The 18,406-nt window shown below is 43.5% G+C and overlaps 1 protein-coding gene across 2 annotated transcripts in view; it reads left to right on the top strand.

The window, feature by feature from the left end:
* Positions 1 to 12,282, top strand: part of gpr158a (G protein-coupled receptor 158a) — an 83,256-nt gene extending 70,974 nt beyond the window's left edge. The window contains exons 7-12 of one of the 2 annotated variants that reach the window (XM_042068200.1): positions 1,985 to 2,223; positions 3,154 to 3,292; positions 6,347 to 6,452; positions 6,565 to 6,711; positions 6,982 to 7,065; positions 7,500 to 12,282. In XM_042068200.1, coding sequence (XP_041924134.1) covers positions 1,985 to 2,223; positions 3,154 to 3,292; positions 6,347 to 6,452; positions 6,565 to 6,711; positions 6,982 to 7,065; positions 7,500 to 9,440 — 2,656 coding nt within the window. In that variant the 3' untranslated portion in view covers positions 9,441 to 12,282. The remainder of the gene's footprint in view (positions 1 to 1,984; positions 2,224 to 3,153; positions 3,293 to 6,346; positions 6,453 to 6,564; positions 6,712 to 6,981; positions 7,066 to 7,499) is intronic. The other variant, XM_042068201.1, reaches the window with a different exon arrangement.
* Positions 12,283 to 18,406: the final 6,124 nt, after the last annotated feature.

An 18,406-nucleotide genomic window follows, 5' to 3' on the forward strand; every position in this document is an offset into this window, starting at 1 on the left:
GATTGGTCACTGCATGAAGAAGCAAACAAAGGTTGTGCATTTGCCGCTGTCCATACCAAAACAATGTGAAACTAAAGACATTGGATGTCTTGTGGACATATTGCTCTGCACAGAGTTCTAGAGAGAGTAGGTAGTAGGTAGTCATGGCTCACAGTAAAATGATATGTCAGAGTGAAGTACAGAAGATGTCTTGTCACTCACAAACACACAGATTCACACATGCATACACAAATGTCACATGTGTAGCAGTGGATTCATTCATAAGCATTAGATACTAGATGACTGCATAAGCATTCCATATTATGAAAAAGTGCATCCAAATAAAACAGAAGGGATTTTGCGACAAAGTACAATAAACCATAAAACCCTTCTCTAAAGGTAAGTGCAGCTTGTTATCCCTCAGAGTGACAAGGGTATTTAACTGTAGATAGGAGCATCACTGTTACAGCATTACAGGCAGGTCAAGGCTGGTCATTACCTTTACACACACACTTTAAGACGGCCGTACAGCCTGCACTCAATTGGATTGCCATCATAAAGTTCCCAGTGCCCGTCTTCCACATCCCCCACTGTCCAGTCACTGGGCCTTTAACTTTGATTTAAACACCAGGGCTTGTTCTTGTCCTGGTGCAATAGTTGTGATTGCTTTTTAAGTACAGTTAAAGTTTGCATTACCCTTAATTACCTGTTAAAGCAAGTGGTCTGTGGAAAGGAGTGCTTCGCTGTTCCAGAATCAGTTTATCAGGGGCCAGAGAAGACTTTAAATAAGATAAACATCCTCATTAATGCACAGAGAAAAAGGAGAGAGAGAGAGAGAGTGTGGTAGAGAGGGAGATAAAAGCAGACACAGCGACAAATAACAGGAAGAACTTCCAGTACTTAAATGGGCGCGATTTATTAGCTTTTTACGGAACAAGAGAAGCACGAGCAGGCTGAAGATGAAGAAGATGAGTGGTAGCTGGGGGAGAGGGAGAGGGGCCAGGGGGACATGGCCTGGTGCCCGGCTAGGTCTGGGCAGCTCTCCCAGGGCCACAGATGGAGGGAGAGAGACAGTGCACTGGAGGGTGAGAGCTGTAAATTAACACCTAATGAGATGTTCATCTCTGAGGAGCGAAAGGTGTGTGTGTGTGTGTTGGAGAGGGGAGTATTCCTTCAGAAGTGTGTTTTGTTGTCAATGTTTTCATATGGCCATGGGTGTGTGTGCATGGGTGTGTATGTGGATGGGTGTGTATGTGTCTGTGTGTATGTGTGTGCATCAGTGCACTGAGAATCAGTGGGTTAATGAAATACTTAGATAACCCGAGGAAAGATGACTGGACGGCGTGTAGGAGGACAGCGAGGTGGAGGAGAAGAGGGACCGTTCGTCACCACACAAAGAGCGTCAAGGACGGACGAGCCATCAGGAATCAATCTCCGCAATGGTCTGCCATTGTCAGACCGCTGCCGAGCCGAGCCGCAGCTAGCGCCGTAGCCGCTGCATTGGTCATCTGGCCCTGGGATGTCATGATGTCATTTAACTACCTCATGAGCCAGGATGGATGGAAAGACACTGACTGCGATGTCCCACCACCTACCCCCCACCCCATTGCACGTCTCCCCCCACCCCCACCCTGAGCGGAGAGTGGCAGAAGAGGTGGATGAAGGTGGTGATGACCAGACAAAAGCACTTATAGGAGCTGTCAGTGGTGATGGGGGTGTTGGTGGTGCTGGCAGTGGTAGGTGTTAGCGTGATGAGTTAATGTGGCTACAGGTTATAGTGAGCATCGTGATGACAGTCTGATGGTAAAGGTGAAGAGTGGAATGAAATGGGGGATATGGATGACAGCAAAATAATACTGATGATGAGCTTTTTCTCTTTCCCTCCTGCCTCTTACCCTCCCTCCCTCTCTCTTCCTCTCCTTTTCTCTCTCTCTTTCTCTCTCTTCAACTCTCTCTTTTCCTCTCCTCTCTCTCTCTCTCTCTCTCTCTCCGTCTCTGTCTCCAGGGTACTGAAGGTGTTCCTGTCGCGGACGGCCCAGCGGATCCCCTACATGACAAGCTGGCGGGTGCTGCGTCTGCTGGGGATCATCCTGCTGGTGGTCTGCTGGTTCCTGGTGGCCTGGACCGCCGCCGTCTGCCAGAACCTGGACCGCAAGCTGCCCCTCATCGCCGTGGGCTACACGCCAGAGGGGCTGCAGTTCAGCATGTGTCTGCTGGACCGCTGGGACTACATGATGGCCGTGGGTGGGTGTCTCGCTCCAGGCCTTATATGACTGCTGTTACTGCTGCTGGTCTCCCAATCGTAATCATCAGTTGTAATCCTCATCTTGATTACGGATTGATCTTTGGGATTTAGCAAGTGGTTTTGGTAGAAGGTGTGGAGCAGTAAGCGGAGTAGAAGTGAGTTTATAATCTGACTGTAGGTCACTCTCACTCATTTGCTAAGTGTCCTCTGCTAGCCAATTCAACAGGTCAAATCTCTCTTTTCCAATTTAGCGAGAGAATTGTCTGAAACTGATATTTATGTTGTGTGGGTATTTGGGTGCAGGTTTGTATGATTTAGTATGTGGGATGTTGTGGCTTTTAGTTACACACACACACACACACACACACACACACACACACACACACACACACTCACACACACACTCAGATACATGACAAATGTAACTTGGTAGTAATTGGAGGCGGCATGTGTTTGTGGCGCTCGATCCTCACTCGCGTACCCCTGTCAAATCTGGAAACGATGGCAGCCACACCGACAGACCCAGTAAATGTCACCCTAATGGTGACAGATCTGCCCTGCGAGAGCAGATGTTTATTGCTGTCAGGCAGGCCATCCACAGGCATGCTGACATCCTGTAGGGGAGGCTTCTCACGGCATGGATGAATCTATAAAACCGGGGCACCAGCTTTTCCCACATCGCCATCACCACTTTGCCGGCAATTGCCTGTCAAAGGGAGGTGTCTGGAGAATATGGGCAATACCAGTCAGGTCACCGGCATTTATTGAAAGTGTTGTGATTGTAACTGATTTCTTTGTGCATCTGTGTTGTTGTTTCATTGGAGAGACATACACACGGCTGGCCCTGACTATAAAGGAGGGTTTGGGGAACTGGAATAAGGTGTGTGATCCTTTTTCATTTTTGTCCCCTCCCCCACGTTTTCACACAGCTGAGTTCCTGTTCCTTCTGTGGGGAATCTACCTGTGCTATGCCGTCCGGACGGTTCCCTCAGCATTCCACGAGCCGCGCTACATGGCCATCGCCCTCCACAATGAGCTGATCCTGTCCGCCATCTTCCACGTCATCCGGTAAGTGTCCCCACCACGCCATCGGCAGGCATGCACGCACGCTTTCAGCCATCTTTGTCTTCCTTGTGGAAGAAATCAAAGTAGTAAGAATCAAGGAAGACACATGGGGATGTCTAAAACCACTGTTCAATTCAATTTAGTTCATTTTTTATATAGACCAATAACAAATTAATATTTCTTAGGGTACTATACACAGCCCAGCATCTCTTTGTTGTTGCTGTTGAGCATTTTTAAGTATCAGTATGGTGGTTGTGGTGCACCATCATGTGCTATAACACTTATATAGTCTAGATTGTTGTGTACGTGACATTGAGAGGTTTGGCTGTTGTGGGAAACCCCCAACCAGCAGCACAAGGAAATTAACATATTTCTTATGTATAACTGAAATGTGTGGATGATAATTTTGGAGGAGGAATTTAGACATCACCTGAAGTACATTTACTTGAAGATACACACCTGCAGAGAGAATTGAATATGACATCCTCATAGCCCCAATTCCTTCAGCTGCTGTTTGTGGCGGCTCTGGCATAATTCTGTACACGCGTGTGTGTTGCCCACTCGCCCTCCCACACACATACATGCACCGCTACCGACACTCGTGAGAGATTGCCAGCTTCGCCCAACGCCTCCGAAGCGCATTCCCAGCTGGAAGCACCACGATTGGAAATCCGTCCACATCAGATTATCCTGCAATTAGCCGTGTCAGGATGATTTATGTTTTGACATGGCTTGCGTGTTCTGAGCCACCGGCAGCAACATTTCAATTAGATATTAAACTGCAGCAGAGGGGCTCCAACTGACTACAATTTAATGGCTTTGAAAAGGGTAATTTTTCACCGTTGGCGTCACCATTTAGCCAATAATGTCTTGTTCTTGTGGCTTTAAAGACTGATAGGCAGTGTCTGAATTGGGGGTCGGGGAGGAGAGAAGCTTGTTGTCTCTCTGGCGGAGTAGCCTGTGCTTGACTTCAGCACTGCAGGAGGTGGCGTCCGAGTAAGTGCACAGCGCTGTCCAGAGAAACGCAAAACACGTGTCCCGTCTTGTCCAGGAGCTGCTGAAAGCCTGTCATCGGGGAAGTAGCGCATGGACTTGTCACAAAGCGTCCCATCATCACCTCTCTCCCCTGATCTTACTGTCTCGTTTTCTCTCTCTATTTTTCTTCATTTCTTTCCCTCTATCACGCTGTTTCTTGCTCCCATGCTCCCCAAGCCACCCCACCCCTCCCTCCTCCTCCCTCTCCATCTCTCTTTCGCCACCTCTCGTCTCATTTTCTATTTTTCCATCTCATCTCTCTCGTACCTCGGTGTCCCCACAGGAACCAGAGAGGTCAATAGGAGTCAAGGCTATTCAGATAGTGTGAAGGCGTTCAGCGTCTCACTTCAGATTGCATGGATTGCTCACTCTTCCTCAGTGATTGCTTTGGATAATGCCAAAGGAACAGAAAATGAAATAGGCCTCCCTCCCAAAACAAAACCAAAACCAACCCAGGCAGCACACATGAATGCGCCATGTATCTATCATGGATTATACAATACTTTTGGCCAAGAGTGATTTGTCTGATAAAAACAGACAAAAATGACCTAAACAAATCGTAGAGGTGCAGGAGAGGTACCGGGCCGTTAACACCGTGCCATGCTGTGCCGTGCGAGAGAGGGGAAGCGGGGAGGCTTCATCCTCCATCTTCACCCCGAGCTGAGACACGCTGCGCCGGAGGAGGGGTGGGGGGGGGGGGGGGGGGGGGATGGGTGCAGCGCCAGGGCGATTAAGCTCTCGTTGTAGACAGGAAACTCGGTTTGAACTCTCCATAAAAGATGAAGAGCGAAGCACTTCAAAGCAGCACAGGCATGTGACTGGGCTCAGCTCCTCTTTATTTTATCTCCACTTTCTCCTCTACTCACTCACACACACACACACACACACACACACACACACCTCCACCCTACCCCATCCACCACCATCGCCTGCTTTTTAGCTATCCACACCAATTAGCCGTTCTTCAACTTCACTGATAAACTACATTAGCCTGGAAGGTAGTGGAAACACAGGGGCTTTCTTTGGGCAGACATGCTAATTAAGACTCTGAATGCAGCCAAAACTTTGAACTTAAATGCTTTGGGTTCTTTTTTAAGTCAACGGCAGGTGGTGCAGAAAGAGAAATAAATTACCTTCACCTTTTTGACATATTTATTATACTATATTTATTTGCATGCAAACCACCTTTGTTCCAGGTGCCATCGTTATTATTTAATCAAACAAATAACTGTGGTAGTCGGCATATATGTAGGCAGTTTAATGTGGTGCGTGTGTGTGTGTCTGTGTGTGTGTGTGTGTGTGTGTGTTTGATCACTGCCACAAATGCAGGCCCAAGTGAAGACAATTCCCCAGCACATAAATAGATAACTGCAGCAGGTCAGCTTGGATAAACCATTTGAAGCATAGGAAACCGAATGTCGCCATCCCACAGACGATTGACACATACATTTACCTGTCTCCTCTTTCCATTTCTCCCTCTGATTCCTTGGGCTGAAAGCCTCTGCCTTCGGTCTTTGGCTGCCAAGCCTTCTTCTATTTTAGAATGCCGTCAACATTTTCTGGAAATTAATAAATCATGTAATGGATGCTGGTCTGTTGACATATCTTTATGGTAATAGGTGCACACACACACACACACACACACACACACACACACACACACACACACACACACACATCCCTAACTGACTTTTATGATTAATGATGACACATTACATTATTCATGCCAAGCTAAATGAGTAACTCTCACATAATTCCCACTTTCTAAATATACCACTGAGCTCTTCATCAAAATGGCTGTATTCCAAAGCCATGTTTTAAAGCCTCCATTTACCTCAGAGACCTGTGTAGCTGTGCCTCATTCCCAAGATCTGATCATGTTATGCTAGAGACTCTAGAATGTTCCTCAGTGAGACATCTAACAGACCCTAGAACATTATCTAACTTTTCTTTTATAAATGATTCTAAATTCTATGAACTCCAATGAGTGACCTTTATGCTATGTGTTGTTTCCTTGTGCAGGTTCACTCTTACTCACGAGCTGCATCCGGATTGGATGCTTATGTTGTTCTTTGTGCACACACACCTGACCGTGACGGTCACCTTGGGACTCCTGCTCATCCCGAAGGTAAATCAATCTTGCCTCTTGTCATTCGCTCTGTCATACCTGTCAGACTGTGACACCGCCGGACGTGTTCGGTTTTGACCAACCGTTGTTGCATCTGCCCTGACATTTCCAGTTCCTGTTTGAGGGGACACACCTGACAGACGACATTGCCACTGAGGCCTATGAGGATGAGTTAGACATGGGTCGCTCAGGATCATACCTCAACAGCAGCATCACATCTGCATGGAGCGAGCACAGCCTTGACCCCGAGGATATACGGGTCAGTCAGTGATCTCCTTCTCCACCTGCTCTGTCTCACCCATCCTTCTCTTGAAATAACCTGAACTTATAAGTGTATAACATAGTCACTCTATACAGTTTATTCTCATCAATTCTGCCCTACAAAGCCAAAGTGCAGTATCTACGAAAATTCTAAACTGAGAAAAACAGCATTGTTGTTTGTCTTTAACACTGTATTCTAGCAAATACTGTAAAATGAAAACCGTACCCAGTACCAAAAATACTGAGCAATGGCAGTTTTGTATTGCAGACACCAGACGAAATGGGCCCGCTCAGCTCTATTAATGGCTGTGGCGTAAGGTCTTGCGACAGTCTTTGGGAAAAACGTACCAACGTGAGCAGAGGTTTCTGTTTGTCTGTTAGAGCTGAAAAAGTCTCTTAACTTTGTATTTCTTGTGCCCAAAAAAGACTTGTCTCGACCCCCTTGTCTTGTGGCGTTGACATTATTTTGCAGTAAAACATTAAGAGTAGAGAACAAAAAAATGACTAACATTCAGAGGCTGTTTCAGCCCTAACACAACTCACAAATGACTGTCCCAGACTGTCCTGTCTCTAATTTGTGTCAGATGTCATGTCTTTGTCTGTCTGCGAGATTTTGTCTGTATTTGTTTGTTCTAACTGAAACTGCATGATGTAGTAGATTGTCTCCTTTTGTATCCTGTCTTTTAACATAAATAAAACAAATTTAAGTGAGAGTTACTTGGTTCTCTTTGGAATGCTATTCCTCAATTTTCTTTCCCTTATTTATTTGTGTGTTAAACACCTTAGGAGGAGCTGAAGAAGCTGTATTCTCAGCTTGAGGTGTACAAGAGGAAGAAGATGCTGGCTAACAACCCCCACCTGCAGAAGAAGCGCAGCAGTAAGAAGGGCCTCGGACGCTCCCTGATGAGACGCATCACCGAGATTCCGGAGCAGGTGCGGCAGTGCAGCCGCGAGGACAAGGAACACAGCAGCGGTGACCACAGCAACCGCAACAGCATCTGTGCCCTCCGCAAGAACCCCTTCGACCCTTCGTCCCACGCCGCCACCAAGCCGGTCAAAGAGGAGTCGCTGCGCAGCAAGGTCTTCTCGCTGAAGAAGTCGCACAGCAGCTACGACCACGTCAGGGACCAGAGCGAGGACTCCAGCAGCTCGGCCACAGACAAGATGGAGCCGTCCACCACGGAGAGCTCGCTGCTCGACACCCTCATGGGCAAGAAACTGGTCAAGAAGAAGTCCTCTGAGAAGATTGACTCGACCAGCGAGTCGACCGAATCCATGCCCCTGGTCTGCAAGTCAGCAAGTGCACATAACCTCACTGCTGACAAGAAGCCCCTCCATCCCAGGACCTCTATGCTGCAGAAGTCTCTGAGCGTCATCGCCAGTGCAAAGGAGAAGACCCTGGGCTTGACCGCAAAGACCCAAAGCATGGAAGAGGCTACCAAGAAGGCCCACCAGAAACCGAAGGAGGCCAAGACTCCTGAGGAGTCCGAAGAAAAGATGATGGTCAGTCAGTCGGTGGAATACAAGCAGCCAGCGACCAAAACAGGCATCATGAAGCACCCGGCCACTGGCAGTCAGTCCTCCATCAGCATGGACCCGGCCAAGGTTAAGGAGCTGTATGACCTGTCCGAGGTGTGTCCCTGGGAGCTTGAAGATCTCCCCACCCCCTCAGAGAACAAGGTCCAGAAACACGTCTCCATCGCCCCTGACGAGACCACCACCATCCATGGCAAAGGCACCGCTGGCCCCAAGGCCCAGCAGCAGCAAAAGAGGAAGGCCTCAGAGCCGTCACCCGCCAGCAGCCGCAGGCCCAACCAAAAGTCGGCGGAGCGGGCAGACATTTGTCCCTGGGAGGAGTCCAGCGAGAACCAGAGTCAGATTGAGGGGTCAAGGCCTGTTCCCTCTGGCCAACCCTCTGGGCCAGTGGGCTCGGCCGAGACTGCCAAAGCCCAGAAGGCAGACGTCTGTCCATGGGACTACGAGGACGCTCCCGCCAAGTCTGTAGACGCTGCCCTGTTGGCTGACAAAGGCAAAGATCGGGGCAGTGCCAGTCCCTCAGGCAAAAGGAAAGGTACCACTCCCGCTGATGTGAAAGGCAAAGGCAATGCACCGGTGGAAGTAAAAAGTAGCACTTCTGTGGAAGCCAAAGGGAAGGGCGCCAAAGGGAAAAGTGCTGCTGTGGTTCAGCCAACAGCCACCAAGGTGGATGTTTGCCCCTGGGATTACGATACTCTCCCGGCTAAGTCTCCCAACACCGAAAAAACACCCAGCCTCACTCAGGTTTCTAAAACAAAAGAGTCCTCATCGAAAACAAAGGGGACTTCTTCGATGAGAACTCTGGAGAAAGAGGCTGAAAGGGAGAGAGAGAAGGCCAAGGAGACGGATGACGACAAGAGTAAAATGAAGGCCAAGGATAAGCTGCCCTCGGGCAAACCCACAGAAAAGCAGGCAGGCCAAACTAAAATGGCTGAGGTGTGTCCTTGGGATGTAGAGAGCTCTGAGGATGTGGTGATGGAGAAATGGAGAAGTGCCAACGCCGGGTCTGCCAAAAAACAAGCAGATGTTTGCCCGTGGGATTTTCAAGAACCATCGGACAGCAGAGGAAGCAACAAAAGTCCTGTTCCCTCGGTGACAAAACAGAAAAGTCTGAGTCCTAGAGGTGATGTCAAAAGGGCTGATGTGTGCCCTTGGGACTTTGAGGATCCGACATCAGGGAAAAAAGCATGACATTTGACTGAGTAGTTTAAAGATACCATAGTTCCTGTTATGTGATTTTCTTTTTCACCATATAAGACCCTGAAATATAAACTTTTATTATACCTTATGGTGACTTGATGGAAGAAAAAAAAATATGTTGCACAAGTTGCCTTTACTTCCAAGATTTATTTTGTCTGTAGTTTGTTTTGGATAAAAAAGGAAAAATTCAAAAAAGCAACAAAATCATCAAGCATTCCAGATTCTTACCTAGTATTTGCAGAGTCCTTAAAGGTTAACTGTTGTCAGTTACAATTATGCAACTTTTCATGTGCAATTTAAAAAACATGCATATTACTCACTACATATATTTTGCCTTTTCATTTAATTTGAGAGCCCCCAAAGCTTAAACAGAGTAACCCTATTTTTGAAAAAGGTGGCACACTGTAAGAGAGTGTGCTGAGGTTGAAGTTGAAATGGATCAGAACACTGAGACGGCTGGTGTTGTTATTGACAGCACCCATTCAAAATGTCCTATTTTGTCTAATTTTGCCAGATTGAGGTTTGAGAGTAAGAAAAGTAAGAGTGAAGAAAATGCCAAAGAACACAGGAAACATCTTTATGAAGTTAACAGAGAAACATTCAAGATCACAATATGACATTTGTGATATTGTTTTTAATTTGTTTGCCCTGTGAGGTTAGGTAAATAGCTAGCTTGTAGCACTTTATGATTCCCCCCAGTAAGCCCATTTTGGAGGGAAGGTTTTCTCTTTTTTTCAATTTCATTTACTCTAGTTAAAATGACAGTAGAGATCACATGTTGATCGTCTGCCACAAAAAGGGATTTGACTTCAAATCTCAGACATGTCCAATGCTTCCAAGTTTGCTGAGATGTATTCCTGTCTGTGCCTAATGAGTTTTTTACCCCCGTCATTTTGTGTGTGACCTAAGGTAGCTTATCTTTCGAAAAAAAAAAAAGGACACAGTTGTGTGTGTCGTTGAATTGTCCAGAGCAAGATTACCTCCTAAATATCCCTAACAGACCCCTCTGTCCGTGCACGACTACTTCTTGTAGTAGCTCAGATGACAGACATTTGTGATTGCATTCCATCCTGATCTCAAAGGACATACTGTATAGTGAAAATGTTCCTACAGTGTCTAGAATATTGAATTGTAATATGTGTTCCATAAGGATTGCAACTGTCATTTTTTATGTTAAAAATAAGAATAACGGTCTCATATATTTTCCAAATTGTGAAAATTAGACAGGCTCCACCAAAGTACCAGAGTGTTGTCTCAGTTCTGGCAGTACAAACCAGGAATTTCACTTTTGATGTCGGAATGTGTACTTCATACAAAGAATAGCTACAAGTGTAACAACTACTGTTGTGTGTATAGTTTGCTTGGTATTTTTGTTGGAGAAGCATTTATCTCTTTTAGCCAATACATGTCCTTTAGTACAAACACCCATTTGGTTCCACAGTGATCTGTCAGACGTGTTCCAATGTTTTAGAATACCGTACTGTTTTTAAGATACTGTTTGGCCCCATGCAGTTTGTCATGAGCAATGGATCTCATAATTTCGGTGGTTGCTTACTTCAGTTGGCATGACCCTAAGGCCTGGATGTGTGTTATGGCATTGCTTGTTCCACTGTTATTCATGGTGTCACAAATGAATGTCTTCATTTGGCTACTGGCTGGTGTAGGATAGTCTTTCTCTTTTTAAAGTCATGATTTCAACCATCTTTGTCAAGCATATTCATGGGTCAAAAGTGCCCTTTCAATTTATGAATGTCAGTTTGAAGGATACTTTACAACTTTATAGGTTATTTTTTATTTGCGTGCCAAAGAGGTTTATTAGGCATTAGCTTGACATGCTGAAGAATAAAAGAAATGGAAATAAAATAATAGGCTACTGTTGCCTCCCTCTGTGTAACCTTTGAAATATGTTGAACACATGGTGTCGGCCTCTCAGTACCAAGGTGTGTCAAAGCACTTCTTTATTGGCCCCAGGAATGGTGCCTGAAAAGGCCTATCATCCTGCCCAGATTGATTATGATGGTCTGATGTATCACCACAATATTTATGAAGCAGACACCATTATCTGTCATCCCCTCTCATGATGCATGTCCCTGAACTGCGAGGTATGCACACTGCTTCCATACTGTCGGTAATAAATGTCCAGTAGAGAGAGAGAGAGAGAGAGAGAGTGTGTGTGACATATGTGGTTAATGTATATGAAGAGTGTAGCATGATCAGGGGCAGATTGGGATCCTAAGGTGGGGTATTAGATGGTGACATGCTAGCTGTGGAGTAAAACACTAAACACTCATGAAACCTCACCATGGTAACAAGCATGACCATTTGTTGTGTTGAGGTTAGTTTTCATTTTTATTTTATGTGTGTGTGTGTGTCTTGCAAGCTCACCGTATCGCCACAGTTAGCCAGCCCCTTTGCTCTCTCTCCTGGCGAGAAACTTTGCCTGAGTGCAACTCATTTGGATTATTTTTTCTGTGAAGATCTGTTTGCTCAGCTTGTTTCTTTGAGCCTGGTATCTCCTGTAGACCAGTCGTCAGTGGAGAGGGAATACTATTACGTAATGCTGTAATGTCTTACCTTATTGCTCTTGTGGCTTTTGCATGATATCGAGAAATTAGTAGGACCGATGTTTCACTGCCCTTGATGGAACTAAGAAAAAAAAAATCTTTGATATTTTATGGACTGTTATGAGTTGTATAGTGAGTGAAACTGTACCTTAACACACTGTAATCTGTGCTTGTTATAATAAATGCTCTATGACAAGCTTATAGCATACCTATGGAGATATTTGTTAGATTTATATTGTGTTATATTGTGATAGCATGTAAATAAAAATACCTCCTCTGCAATAAATATTTATATGAAACTCAAACGTCTGACATAATTTTGTCATTTCAATGGTGGTGTATGATGGTGTCTTCTTGGATATTGACTTTTAATAACCTCTTTGAAACACATTTGTCAAAACTCTTCAACAATTTTATCCTATCACTTGGAGAAGATAAAAAGATTGTTCCTTTTATCTGTCATAACTTTGTGAAAATCTCGCCCAAGTTGACGAAGCAGTGATGCCACAAAGCACTGTAGCAAATCGTGATTTCCAACCATCTCCCCTTTGGTTTGTTTAGTCAGAATATACAGTGTTATCTTCTCTATCAAACTACTTAGGCAGTCTTTAACAAAGAATAGTCTAGCAAGATATGTTGGAGAGAGGTAGGTAGCTCTTATTACAGTTTTTGCCTATTGCTTACACATGTTTTTGCAGAATTTGGCTCATTATGTCAAATCTCTACACACAGCCAAATGACATAGCACTTGGAGATAAACAACTCACATCTATGCCAAAATAAAACACTGCAATCAAAACTCAACAATCCTTTCTAAAAATGTAACTACTGCAACAAAACCATACACACATGCACCATTTGAATTACTCTTTCAAATCAACAGCAACACACTGATGCGCTTTATATAAAACACTACAGTTTCTATTCAGTCATTTTCAGACTCAGACATGCAACAAAAGTTTTTTTACAAACAATTTACAAAAATAAAGAAAAATGGAATCACACTTATTAATACAATACTGTAAGTGAATAGCCTGGAAAATCCAGACCCTGGTAATCTAGAAAGATTAAGGTCATGGCCACGAACAATGTATTGGCCCAACTCGAGGGGCGGCAACAAGCATGCATTTAAAAATCTCACTGCACGCAATTGGGTAACACTAGACCATGTTTACTCTGAATGATTTCGGACTTCGACGCAATCGGAAAACGCTACGACCAATGTGTACTGTCCTCCAACGTTGCAGCGCTGTCTTGATCAATTTAGCTGGTTCCCCGGAATGTTGGGGTAAAAGTAACGTGCATCATTGCTCATTGCCAGAGTGTCTCACAGAGACAATTCCACTGTGCACAATAACTTACCTGAAGTCTATTTGTAGTGCTTCAGACTGATTGGTGTTCACTTTGCTCTTTAAGTGTTTTCAGGTATGTGTGTGGGTTTTACCAATTACCAGATGTGCTTGCATTTTGAATAGAAGTGTTTTCCCAATGATAACAGGAGATTTCACTTTTGAACAAAGTGTCGAATGTAAGAAATTGTGTGTATTGTTTCACAATAAGTATGCTGCAGAATTGTGCAAAGCAGAACATGTGTTTACTGTAAGCTATGGTTACACAGTGTTTAATGTATGCTAAAAGAAGTTCAGGTTTTGAGGCTTTGGTCTAAGCATTAATTTTTAGTGTGTAAGCAATGGGCAAAAACTGCAATCATTATAACATATAACATGTATCAACAGATGATGATGTGGACATATTACTGCTAAATACATAGGCTGACACCAGACATAATTTCACTGCATTTCTTACTTCCAGTAACTATATGCATGTGACAATAAACTTCCTTGTATCCTTGTACATAAACTATATGTGTATGCTTTTTCATGGACTGACCTTCAATGCACTGAACAGTCTGGAAATAATCCAGAATATAATGAGAACAAAAACCTCTTGGAAGTAATGCTGTCATCATTTTTTGCTTTTAATGTACTGTCTGGCGAGTAAAGCCCTGGCACCACTGTAAATGGACAGCGTCCAGTGTCTGGACGAACCCCCCACCCCCCTCCACCAGCAGCATAACCTCAACCTTTCAGGTTTGCTTGTTTACTTGCACTAATCAAGCTTAAGCAAGAGGAAGGCTGGCCTTTAAAAGCATGGCACGTCGCAACCACTTTAGGGTATTCATATGCGTGTTTTGGCTCGACTCCTACAAGGCTTTTACAGATACAGTCTGAGGTGGGTGGGGTGCAGTGGGATGGGTTTTTTTTACAAGGATTAATGGGAGGGCTCGTGAAAGGGGAGAAGATGATATCAGGTTCTGTTCGATAGCTCCATCAGAAATGGAGTATCTGTCATGCGTTGAATCTGGGGAGGATGCACAAAAACTGCAACAGTGACGTCTTGGTGAAAGCTGCATGGCAGAGTTCACCAGACTGCCACAAGCATAGACGTGTTGAGATTTGTATTATTGTATTATTATGATTTATTATTGTATTATTGTATTATTATGATTAGTTTCCTGTTTGCTGTGTTTGTAGTTGTGCTTGCTGCTCTTGTTGTTGCACTTTGCAAGAGGTTGTTTTCTACAAATAAGGGTTCAGTCATTCAAGTAGCCATTAAAATCACACTTTTTTAAATCTCCATTTATATTCATTAATAAGTGTGCTAATATCTGCATAATTACACACTACCCAGACAAGTATTGTGTAGCCATACTGCATGCTACATTAACCTGAACAGATTGGAACTATTAATGTGCCTCTACAATCTAAGTAATGTGGTAGAATCAACATTCTTTTTCTAACCATAATTGGAAGTTATATTCCGCTGCTTAACCCTTGTGTTATCCTCAAATCTTACCGACACTCTTTATCCTTGGGGTCAATTTGACCCCAGCTAAATAAACCCTCAGAAAATTATTATAATTCATATTATTACCCAGTTTTTTTGTGACAGGTACTTAACAAGAGTGTAATAACCACCATCAAAAGCCCTACAAAACAATCCCACCCCCCCACACCCCTTTATGAACCTTGGAACCCAGGCTGGCAATATTGCCCATCCAGTGTCAGCAGCCCAAAGGCTTGCTGTTGCTTCCCCTTTTGACTTATACAGTCCTGCCAAAATGACTTATGTGTAATATGTACTTGTGTACGTAATAATGATAATAACAATATGTTCTCATACTATTCAAATAATAATATCCATAATGTGTCAAATATTCGTGTATCCTATGTTTCATACAGCTGGGGTCAAACTGACCCCAAGGAACATCAATGTACAAAATATTTGTACAGGACATTGAAAACAAATTATTGTATAAATTTCATGCTAACTCTGTTGTACCCTTCAATTGAGGAAAAGTCATGAAACATGAAGCAAAAAAAAAAAGAACCCAGGTTAGCTCACTGTTCCAGTTTGGGTGATTACATGAAGACATATTTGCAGTGTCCTCCCAACCATTTTGAATGAACCTATGATCAGCAGTAATGCAAAAGGTAAAAGCTAAAAGAAAGCATCAAATCATTTTAGCATTGATTTCTGTTTGAGTGGGAGTGAGCTGTGTGTCTAATGAAGAGGGGATCGATGCGGAGTTGCTCATTCTCTCCCAGGAGGACTCAAATTTAGAATGATATATTTTAAGACAAAATATGACCCTACCCACGCCCTCTTGAGTGAAGCTATTGTATACCAAGTCAATACCTTTTTGGTTATTTAAGAGGCCATTTATGTTTAATATTTTTATTTAGGCCTATGTAAATCTTCAGATGCCTTTTCCCTGTAACACCATTGACTGCTGCCAAGTCCTGTACAACCAAAAAAACTACTTTTCTGCCTCTGTGGATGGTTCATGAAAAGTGAACCGCCTCAATTAGGCTCTTAGCTTTGTTTAGTGACTGTAATTCAATTGCACGCCATGCACAGATCTGTGAAGTGTATGCCTGGCTGTCATAAATGGGCCTGATAAGATCATTTAACAACTCATTTATTCCTTGCCCGGGGGGCTTTTCTGTTTCTGGTTCTCGCTCAAAGTCTGTCAGTTCTGGCTGTGCTTGGCTGCTGAAGAATATGAAACTGTGTCTTTTGAAACAGCTCTCTTCTTCAAATGGGAGATCTTTTAGTATTTCTGATTGTTTTAATGGTCTCTCTCTTTCTCTCTCTCTGTGTGAGTGTGATTCTTTACTCTGTACCATATAATGCTGGTTTGGATTACCTGTCCTTCCTTGTTACTCATGATGGCCCAGCACAAAAAAAGTTAACCCTCTAGCAGCTATTTTTGTTTTCCCTAGTGGTATTCCGGTCAGCAAAAATGGAATGAAGGAAGACATTGCTTCCATGGAAACAAGCATCTGTTTATTTTGCTGAATAGCAAAGACTGGTGAGAAAAAAATAGGCTTACATACCCTGGTTGGTCCTCTAAAATGGTTCAACTAAAATGAAAAGGATGCACTATGTATGCTACTGCCCAGGCCAAAATGAATGAGATAAATATGAAATAATTCAACTCAATGACTTACTTTAAAGAATATAATAAACCTAAATACCAAAAAGTAGAAAGATAAGCAAATCCGAAGAAAGAAAGAAAAGAGAAAAGATCATTGTCAACTGTTGTTTCTTTACATCATGTGCAATGTTGTGCATATTTGCCTTCCTGCACAAATTGTGCTCCAAATGTGCCCCTTTGTGTGGGAGTGAGCAGTAAGAGAACTAATGAAATGATGAGATTACTGATGAGTCAGTTTAAAGCTCTGCACACACAATCATAAACAAATGTAGGCTATTTGTATTAATTGTGCCAAATGTAATGCACTTTGAGCTGCATTCTGTGTATGAAAGGTGCTATACAAATAAAGCTTATATTATATTATATTATATTATATCATATTATATTATATTATATTATAATAATTGTTATTATAACTTCACCACTCCATCCAAATGCAACAGAAGGTTTTCAGGCCAATAGTATTGCTGTATTGTATCTTAGAAGGTAATACTCTTTACTTGCTTGGTCATTGCAACCCACCTTGTAATCATAATGACAGTGCGCCCACAGACAAGGCTTGCCTCAGTGCGTGGTTGACTTACAAAGGTTGCCAGCAATGCCTACTGCAACGTTACCGTGAGGTGGGAAATCCCTTATTTCTTTCATTGTGTAATGAATCTTAATCCGGAGTTGGACACCCACTCTGTTCTTCTGCCCGCCGGCAGCATCATTAGCGCCCTTGCTGCAGCGTAGGGGGAGGTTCGTGACTCACCCGCCTCCACCTACCCGAACCCCCGCGACCCCCTCCCACCACCACCACCACCACCTCCGCTACAGGTTGCTCTGCTATGCGGTAGGTCAGCAACGGCAGTGGACGGAGCAGCAGGTTGCTATATGCAGTAGGTCAGTGGTAGTAGACGGAGTGCGTGGTATTTCAAACATATATAACACGTTTTATTTGTGTAGGCTAATTATTCAGTATTATGACTGACGTGTAGCCGTGCAAAAATACACTAATTCATAAAATGTTTCATTCTTTCCAAATGTTTTATACAAACCGTTAAGTTTCGATTTGTCCAACGTGGCCTATACTTTTGGGGGAGTCATCAGGCTACTTTCAAAAAACAGAAAACAGAACACAAAAAACAGAACACATTTCAATCACTTCCTGATGTTAGATCAACGAATTCTCTAAATATAGCCTAGCCTAAAGCATGACAATGTCTTCTCGATTCAGTGTAGAAAAACATTAGCCTACATGTGTGTTAATCTGCAGGTCCTGATCTACTTCGGATCTTCCTGGGGTAGCTGAGCTTAGACTACTCTTTGCTGAACATGCCCTTTTCCACAAATACGTTATATTTATTCGCCTTCTTTCTGGCTCAGTCTTCCAATGACTAACTGTTGATCTTAAGACATCTCTCAGTTATAGGTGACCTTGGCAGAAAGCTGCTTCCATAAGAAATCTTGCGCCTGTCAGTAGCCTACCGCTGCCATTATAGATAGTATGTGTAATAGAGGTCCTCGTAGATATATGGTTCTCATTGTAATATTATAGTCTACTTACTGCCTCGTAGGGACTATGAGATTAATTGTGTTGTGAATTGTAAACATACCAAGCATTATAGGGGATATAACTTGAATCTGAAGTAATAGTGTAATTTATAAACATTGGTTGGGATAGTCAACAACAACCGCAGCTTCATGAACAAAATGTATTCCGTTCCTATGAGAGACGATGTTGTTTGTGTTGCAACGCCCTCTAATGGGTTGTTTTGGAATAGTTCATTAGACATTACTGTTTTCCAAAATAGGAAAGACTATCGAGGACTTCCAAATGTGTTATGAGATGATCGTGCCGACTTTGTCTTATTTACAATCACATAATTTGTCCGCTAATATGCCCCCAG

This window comes from Alosa sapidissima, chromosome 17 (assembly GCF_018492685.1).
Source record: "Alosa sapidissima isolate fAloSap1 chromosome 17, fAloSap1.pri, whole genome shotgun sequence".
Classification (NCBI taxonomy): domain Eukaryota; kingdom Metazoa; phylum Chordata; class Actinopteri; order Clupeiformes; family Clupeidae; genus Alosa; species Alosa sapidissima.